We start from the raw sequence: 8,883 nt of genomic DNA on the forward strand, positions 1-8,883 counted from the left end.
TCTGCGCCGTTAATTATGAGGGGCCCCTTTAAGCCAAAAGGGCCTGGGGCCGGTTGCACAAAACACCTTAAGTTTTCTCCCTTAAGTGTGACACTTAAGGGCTCATTTCCCCTTAGGTAAGGGATCTGCTTAAGGGGGTTGCACAGAATGACTTAAGTTCTTTCCTTAGGTAAGGGAAAGCACCAAGGGATTTACTACAGTAAAGAGGAGTTTGCAACGGCAGAATTCTATTGTTTCTAAGGAAACATTTTCTCAAAACATTAGACCGTTTCGTAGGCAGCACTAGTTAGGCTATTTTAGAAAAGTAATAATAATTAATAATGGATAACGGAAAGGTTAGAAAGCCAAATTGGTCGGAGGATGAGAAGGTTATTTTATTGGAAGAGTACAACAAAAGAAAACACGTCATCAAGAGTAGATTTAATCCGCAAATTACGGCAACCAAAAAATTACAAAATTGGGAGGAAATTACAGCACTAATAAATTCAAGAAGTATGGTTAAGAGGACAGTGGGGGAGGTGCAAAAAAAATACGAGAACCTTGCGGTCCAGGCGAGGAAGGAGATGTCAGCCCATCGGAAGGAGACGATGAAAACGGGTAAGAAATGTTATCTATAAGTGTTTTGATTAGCTGCTAGCTAAACTTAGAGCCTTAATGCAGCCTAAGCAACTAACTGTCATGAGCACTCTCTCCCCTGGGTAACAACCTTAATTGCATTCAATTCTCTGCCACTCTGCTCACTCTCTCCCTACTCTGCCTAACGAGCTCCACCTGGCTCCGCCCTGCTCTGCTCTTGCTACCTGGCCAGCTGCGCTGCATTTCCCACTCACCTTCCTCACCTTTCCCCACTCTGCTCTAATTACTCTGCCAGCTGCACTGCATTTCTCCACTAACCTCTCCCAGTATATATAGCCCTGTTTTTCAGCCAAGCCCTGTCAGATCGTCTTCATACCTGGACCAGTAACCTGCCTGTCTGTCTACCCTCTGACTCCTACCTGTGATTCCGATCCGTTCTTGACTGCCTCCCTGTTCTACTGCCCCGGCTATCCCGACCTGCCTTCTGGATCTCGACTACTCTCCAATCTTCAGCCCCTCCGGTAACTCGATTCTGCCTTCTGTCTCTCACCACGATTATTGCCCAGCCCTGGTCTGTACTACTGCCTGCCATTCATATTGCTGTTGTGTGTGTGTTCCCCCAGGCCTCCGACCACCAGACGAGCGAGCCCAGACGCTTCATCATCCTCAGCCCGATACGCCGCTCGATCACTGGGGGACACACACACTAGGCACTTTGAACTGGAAACCCCCGGACACTTGGTGACCCCCGGAGCCCAGGTAACCCACAGGACCCTGAAAGACCCCAGAGCCCCAAGCACCCCTGGAACCCCTGACATCCCTGGCACACCTAGCACCCCTGGAACCGGAACCTCCCAAGACCTCACAATCATCTCACTCCTCTTCCCCCCTGAATCCTTCAATAAAGAACTCTGAATTTGAACTTGCGCTCTTGGGTCCTCTTCTGTCCTTGACAGAACGATCTGACCATCATGGACCCAGCGCACTCGCTGACCACGATGGAAGAAGAGCCAGAGATGACTGCCCTACAGCGACTGGAACGCTCTGAGGGAGACATAAATCGGATGGCTGGCGACATCGCTTCCCTTCTCCAGCTAGGCAACCAACAACAACAGCAATTCAACCAGCAGCAACAACAGATCCAGCAGCAACAGCAACAGCTTCAGCAGCAGCAGCAACAGTTTCAGCTACAACAGCAACAGTTCCAAATGCAGCAACAACAGCTAGCCCAAGCCCTGCAACTACTCTCAAACCCGGCTACTCCACCTGCACCCACCCCTGGTCCTTCTGTTCCTGTACCACCGACACTCCTTCATCCCTCCGCTGGAGGTCCCAATTCTGCAGGCCCGGCAGTGCTGCCACCAGATCCCCACGCTCCTGAACCAAAGATTGGGAACCCAGAACGTTTTGATGGAAACCAGAAGCAAGTAAGGCCATTCTTGAGCAGCTGCCGAATCCAGTTCGCACTACAGCCCAGGACTTTCTCAACAGAGGGAGCCAAGGTGGGGTATGTCATCACACATCTCACCGGTCGAGCTCGGTTGTGGGGAACGGCGGAATTCGACCGTCAAACCCCAGCCTGTGCCTCCTTCAGTGCCTTTGAGGAGGAGATGTTAAAGGTCTTTGACCTAGGCTCGCCAAAAGCCGAAGCGTCACAAGCTCTGCTCACCATCCGTCAGGGCAATCGGACAGTGGCAGACTTCTCCATTGACTTTCGTACCCTGGCCAGTCAAAGCTCGTTTAACCCAGAGGCACTGGTGCAAGCCTTCCTCCATAGCCTGGCGGACTATATCAAAGACGAGCTTGTTTCCCATGACCCGCCCTCAACGCTTGATGCCGCCATTGACCTTGCCGTCCGCATTGACCGCCGTATACAGACCCGGAGGAGGGAGAAGGGCCGTCTCAGTCAACCTGCCATCCGCACTCGGGTCGATACCTCCTCTGTCCAGCCCCTGCCTGTCAAGTCCCAAAGCCAACTCAATCAGCCTGAGCCCATGGAGATTGGCCGTGCCTCTCTGACTCCCGAGGAGCGTCGGCGCCGTCTAAGCTCCAACCTTTGCCTCTACTGTGGTGGTGAAAATCACCGTGTCGCCACTTGTCCGGCAAAAGCCGCAGCTCACCAGGTGTAGGGGAGATCCGGGTGAGCTCAACAAATCTTCAGTCTCCCTCCATCCGAAAAACCCTGCTTCATCTCCGCCTTCAGCTTTCCGACAAGACTCATACATTGGCCGCCCTTGTGGATTCCGGAGCCGAAGCAAACATCATGGACCCTGAGCTTGCACGGCAACTGGGCGTGAACCATCATCTACTGACACAACCCATTCCTGCACGAGCCCTGGATGGGCATCATCTTGGCACTGTCACTCATATCTCCGTCCCTGTGACAATCCTGCTGTCAGGAAACCACCAGGAGTCCATCCAGTTTCACCTCCTACACTCACCTGGCCAACCACTCATTCTTGGATACCCGTGGCTCCGTCAGCACAACCCCCACATCGACTGGGAGACAGGAACAGTCCGTGAGTGGGGAAGGAGTTGTCACCAGACCTGTTTAAGGGGGGCCACCCTGCCCGTTCACCGGGAAATACCTAGCGCTACCCCCGACATATCCAATGTTCCGGCCTGTTACCACAGCCTGAAAGAGGTGTTCAACAAATCCAAGGCGACATCTCTACCCCCACACAGACCCTATGACTGCGCGATTGATCTCCTGCCTGGCACAGCACCTCCCAAGGGTCGTCTGTATTCACTGTCAGCCCCGGAAAGAAAGGCCATGGAGGACTACATTAATGACTCTCTTGCCGCCGGGATAATTAGACCGTCATCTTCCCCCGCAGGAGCGGGATTCTTCTTTGTCGGCAAGAAGGACGGTTCTCTTCGTCCGTGCATAGATTACCGGGGTCTGAACGACATCACGGTTAAGAATCGCTACCCACTGCCCTTACTTTCGTCTGCCTTCGAACTGCTGCATGGAGCCACCGTATTCACAAAGCTGAACCTTCGCAATGCCTACCATCTGGTGCGGATGAGGGAGGGAGACGAATGGAAGACAGCGTTCAACACACCAACCGGCCACTATGAATATCTCGTCATGCCCTTCGGCCTCACCAATGCCCCAGCAGTTTTTCAAGCCCTAGTGAATGATATCCTCAGGGACATGCTAAATACGTTCGTATTTGTGTACCTTGACGATATTTTAATATTCTCAAAGACTCTGTCAGAACACACGCACCACGTCCAGTTGGTCCTGCGCCGCCTGCTGGAGAACTCTCTTTTCGTGAAGGCAGAGAAGTGCGAGTTCCATGCCAAAACCGTTTCATTCCTGGGGTATGTGGTGAACGAGGGCAGCATCCAGATGGATCTCACGAAGGTGTCGGCTGTCACTTCCTGGCCAGTTCCTGAGTCTCGGAAAAAGTTGCAACAGTTCCTGGGCTTTGCGAACTTTTATAGGAGATTCATCAGAAACTATAGCACAGTGGCTGCACCCCTCACGGCGCTAGCCAGCACTAAACAACCGTACCAATGGACATCAGCTGCTGATAAGGCCTTCAATATCCTCAAGACACGTTTCACGTCTGCTCCCATCCTCCAGATGCCAGATGCAGTAAGGCAGTTTGTGGTGGAGGTAGATGCTTCGGACGTGGGAGTGGGTGCAGTGCTTTCTCAAAGAGCAGCTGAGGATGGCAAGATGCACCCCTGTGCCTTCTACTCCCGTCGGTTAACCCCAGCCGAATGCAACTACGACATTGGGAACCGCGAGCTGTTGGCTGTCAAGCTCGCCCTTGAAGAATGGCGGCACTGGTTAGAGGGGTCAAAGGAACCATTCGTAGTGTGGACAGACCACAAAAACCTGGAGTATATCCAAACAGCCAGGAGGCTGAACTCCCGTCAACAGCGGTGGTCTCTGTTCTTTACCCGCTTCAATTTCACGCTCTCCTACCGCCCGGGATCTCGCAACATCAAACCTGATGCCCTTTCCCGGATGTTTCAGAAGGACGAGACCACCGCCATGCCAGCCCCCATTCTTCCCAGCCGCTTTGTCGTAGCGGCCCTCACCTGGGAGATCGAGAAGCAGGTCATGGAGGCTCTTCGGGACCAGCCAGGCCCAAGCACCAGCGCCCCCAACCGTCTGTTTGTTCCAGCAAATCTCAGGTCACCTGTGATTCAGTGGGGGCACGAATCCCGTCTGGCCTGTCATCCCGGCATCACCCGCACCCTTCATCTGGTCCGCCAGCGGTTCTGGTGGCGGCGGATGAGACGGGATGTCCGAGAATTCATCCGAGCTTGTCCCACTTGTAACCGAAACAAGACCCCCAACCAGCCTCCTGCTGGGTTGCTGCAACCCCTACTCATACCCAAGAGGCCCTGGTCCCACGTTTCACTGGACTTTGTTACGGGTCTTCCGCTCTCTGACGGACACACAGTCATCCTTACCATTGTTGACCGCTTTAGTAAGATGACCCACTTCGTGCCCCTTCCCAAACTACCCTCTGCTAAGGAGACCGCCCAGGTGGTCCTGGAACATGTGTTTCGTATCCATGGCCTACCCCAGGATATAGTGTCAGACCGGGGCCCGCAATTCTCAGCAACCTTTTGGAAGGAGTTCTGTCATCTCCTTGGGGCCACCGCCAGCCTATCGTCTGGATTCCACCCGCAGTCAAATGGCCAAACTGAACGCATGAACCAGGAGCTGGAGAAGGCACTGAGGTGCGTGGCCTCCCAAAATCCCCGGGCCTGGGCTCAACACCTGCTCTGGGTGGAATATGCCCATAATTCACTCACCAGTTCCTCCACCGGGCTCTCCCCCTTTCAGTGTGTCTACGGGTATCAACCTCCACTGTTTGCCAGCCAGGAAGCGGATGCCACCTGTCCGTCTGCTCTTGCGTATGCCCGCCGCTGCCGCCGCACGTGGGCCCAGGCTCGCACTGTGCTCCTGAAGTCTGGAACCAGCTACGCCGTCGGTGCCAACCGACGGAGGACCCCAGCACCTACTTACCGGGTTGGTCAGAAGGTCTGGCTGTCCGCCCGGGATCTGCCGCTGCGGGTTGAATCACGAAAGCTGGCCCCTCGCTTCATTGGTCCTTTTCCTGTGCAGAGAGTCATCAGTCCAACGGCGGTCCGGCTTCAGTTGCCCGCTTCCATGCGGGTCCACCCCACCTTCCACGTCTCCAAGGTCAAGCCGGTCCATGAAAGTCCCCTGGTCCCTGCAGCTCCGGCGCCACCTCCTCCGCGCCTCATGGATGGCGGTCCTGTCTTCACCGTCCGGCGGCTGCTCCGCTCTAGGCGAAGGGGTAGGGGTCTCCAGTACCTCGTTGACTGGGAGGGATATGGTCCGGAGGAGAGGACCTGGATCCCGGCCAGGAGGATAGTGGACCGGACCCTCATCACTGACTTCCACCGACTACATCCTGATCAGCCTGCAATCCGTAGGGGCCGTCCCAGAGGGGTCCCTAGCCGTCCTGCCCGACCAGCTTCCTGTCCTGTGCCTGACCCTGCTCCTGTCTCAGTACCTGTCCTGTCTCCCGACCGTGACCCTCCGGCTCCTTCTGAGGATGAGGATGTTCACTCTGACCGCTCGGAGGAGTTCTGACCCGCCGCCTGCTCCCCTCCACCCTCCCGGCCTGGTGTTGTTCTTGGGACTTCTGGGGCCGTCCCTTAGGGGGGGGGTCCTGTCATGAGCACTCTCTCCCCTGGGTAACAACCTTAATTGCATTCAATTCTCTGCCACTCTGCTCACTCTCTCCCTACTCTGCCTAACGAGCTCCACCTGGCTCCGCCCTGCTCTGCTCTTGCTACCTGGCCAGCTGCGCTGCATTTCCCACTCACCTTCCTCACCTTTCCCCACTCTGCTCTAATTACTCTGCCAGCTGCACTGCATTTCTCCACTAACCTCTCCCAGTATATATAGCCCTGTTTTTCAGCCAAGCCCTGTCAGATCGTCTTCATACCTGGACCAGTAACCTGCCTGTCTGTCTACCCTCTGACTCCTACCTGTGATTCCGATCCGTTCTTGACTGCCTCCCTGTTCTACTGCCCCGGCTATCCCGACCTGCCTTCTGGATCTCGACTACTCTCCAATCTTCAGCCCCTCCGGTAACTCGATTCTGCCTTCTGTCTCTCACCACGATTATTGCCCAGCCCTGGTCTGTACTACTGCCTGCCATTCATATTGCTGTTGTGTGTGTGTTCCCCCAGGCCTCCGACCACCAGACGAGCGAGCCCAGACGCTTCACCATCCTCAGCCCGATACGCCGCTCGATCACTGGGGGACACACACACTAGGCACTTTGAACTGGAAACCCCCGGACACTTGGTGACCCCCGGAGCCCAGGTAACCCACAGGACCCTGAAAGACTCCAGAGCCCCAAGCACCCCTGGAACCCCTGACATCCCTGGCACACCTAGCACCCCTGGAACCGGAACCTCCCAAGACCTCACAATCATCTCACTCCTCTTCCCCCCTGAATCCTTCAATAAAGAACTCTGAATTTGAACTTGCGCTCCTGGGTCCTCTTCTGTCCTTGACACTAACCACAGCCTAAGTTGACTAACACTAAATTATAGACACATGGGTTAGACCACTTGATAGTAGGCTATTAAAATGTCGAATATTTTATTATTATGAAGCCAAATCTGCAGGCCGATTAGGCTACGTGATTTGTCACCACCTAGCGTTTAGGCTGGACGGTCCATGTCCCACGATTGAAATCGGGGACATTTCTATTAGGCCAAGGTTCTAAGCGAAATAACGGTGAAAATATGCCTACGTGCTATGATATGACTTCAATTAAATGTTACAGGTGGAGGAGGTCCAGCAAAGCCACTTTCGGATGAGGCTGAGATGGTTAGGGAGATCATGGGGCGTGAATCCCCATCCGTCAAGGGTGGAATAACTGGTGGGGGTGAGAGCGGTCAAGTGGAGAGGTAGCCTAGGCTAAATGACATTATTTATCTAGGCCTAGGCCTACTTTCCTCTTTCAATATTCATCTAATTTACAGCACAGCCTTTTCATAGACATGTTGTCATAGACATTTTTTTTTCATCTAACTAACAGTGGATACTGCCCGTTGTTAAATTACAGTGAAGTCCTTGAAGTGGCAGATGACGCGCCTCACCCATCTCGTCTCTCCCCTGTGAAGAAGAGGATGAGACCAGCAGCAGCAGCAGCAGCGAAGTATGTGAACCAAGTCACAGAGTTGCTGATTAAACCAATAATAAGGCCTATCCTCATAGCCAACAACGATTCATTTGTTCCCTATGTTGAGGAACAAATGAGCCTATCCTAGTCTTGGACTAAATCATGTTCCTTGTTTCTTGCACTGCAGCCCAAAGCCTGGAGAGGATCTGCTGGCACTGCAGAGAGAAGTCCTGCTTCTGCAGAAGGAGAAGTTACAGCTAGAAATACAGAATTTGGACAAGCAAGGCATTTTACTGCAGCACAAGCTGAACAGACTGGCACCAGAAGAAATCACCATTGTGGTCACTCCAGTTGAGGAATAAATTTAAATTAAAATTGACCTTGCATTGATATTTCATTTTTTTAAAAACATAATTAATAGTAGACAATGATAAGTTGTTGAAAACACTATTTTATTACTATTTTATTACTACTACTAGTAGCCTAGTGATGTAGGCTAGACTACCTGAAAAAATTGTTAACTATCGTGTCTCTTGCAACACTGCCATTCTCCACATTCCCCTCCTCTCCATCCTCCTCGACGTCTTCATCCTCCTCTTCCACCTCTCTGTCAAAGTCCGGGAAGTCCTTTGAGATGTTGAATAATACCACGCACGCAAGGATGACTTTGCATGCCCTGCCAGGTTCAACTCGAAGCTCCGAGTGCAAGCAGTGGAACCGTCTTTTAAGCTGTCCATTGACTCTTTCAATGATGGCTCTTATCTTGCACAAACTGTGGTTGTACTTTTCCTGTGGAGCAACAGAATAATTGCTATTATTATTTATTTCAAGTATTGGTATGCCTATGATAAAATCGGCCTATGAGACAATAAGAGAACTTGCCTGAGGTCTGTTGGTAGGTGTTCTGAAGGGTGTCATCAGCCAAGAACGGCATGGGTACCCACTGTCACCCAGCAGTATCCCCTTATGCATCCCCTCCTCAAACTCCCTTGCGATGTTGCTTTCGTCCAGTATACGCGCGTCGTGTGTACTCCCTGGCCACCGCGCCACTACGTTTGTGATTTTGTGAACATGATTGCAAATTAACTGAACATTGATTGAATGGTAATGTTTCCTATTTACATATTGGTCTTCGTACTGTGACGGCGCTTGAATCCTTACATGGGTG

The 8,883-nt window shown here is 52.7% G+C and overlaps 1 protein-coding gene across 2 annotated transcripts; it reads left to right on the forward strand.

The window, feature by feature from the left end:
- Positions 1-250: 250 nt before the first annotated feature.
- Positions 251-8,459, forward strand: LOC134448290 (uncharacterized). 2 transcript variants are annotated; one of them, XM_063197977.1, is made up of 4 exons: positions 251-597; positions 7,377-7,500; positions 7,659-7,751; positions 7,903-8,459. In XM_063197977.1, the coding sequence occupies exons 1-4, from the start codon at positions 321-323 to the stop codon at positions 8,075-8,077; spliced, it is 669 nt and encodes a 222-aa protein (XP_063054047.1). In that variant the 5' UTR covers positions 251-320; the 3' UTR covers positions 8,078-8,459. The 2 variants fall into 2 exon arrangements, with proteins under 2 accessions (XP_063054047.1, XP_063054048.1); XM_063197978.1 differs by lacking the exon at positions 251-597 and having other exon boundaries at positions 7,235-7,500.
- Positions 8,460-8,883: the final 424 nt, after the last annotated feature.

Source organism: Engraulis encrasicolus, chromosome 5 (assembly GCF_034702125.1).
Source record: "Engraulis encrasicolus isolate BLACKSEA-1 chromosome 5, IST_EnEncr_1.0, whole genome shotgun sequence".
Lineage (NCBI taxonomy): Eukaryota > Metazoa > Chordata > Actinopteri > Clupeiformes > Engraulidae > Engraulis > Engraulis encrasicolus.

What these genes read in the sequence shown, in the direction of transcription:
- LOC134448290 (XM_063197977.1), top strand. Translation starts at nt 321, where the DNA reads ATGGATAACGGAAAGGTTAGAAAGCCAAATTGGTCGGAGGATGAGAAG. An exon ending in GAGAGCGGTCAAGTGGAGAG is followed by an intron (nt 7,501 to 7,658) that starts GTAGCCTAGGCT and finishes GTTAAATTACAG; the next exon opens with TGAAGTCCTTGAAGTGGCAG. An exon ending in GCAGCAGCAGCAGCAGCGAA is followed by an intron (nt 7,752 to 7,902) that starts GTATGTGAACCA and finishes CTTGCACTGCAG; the next exon opens with CCCAAAGCCTGGAGAGGATC.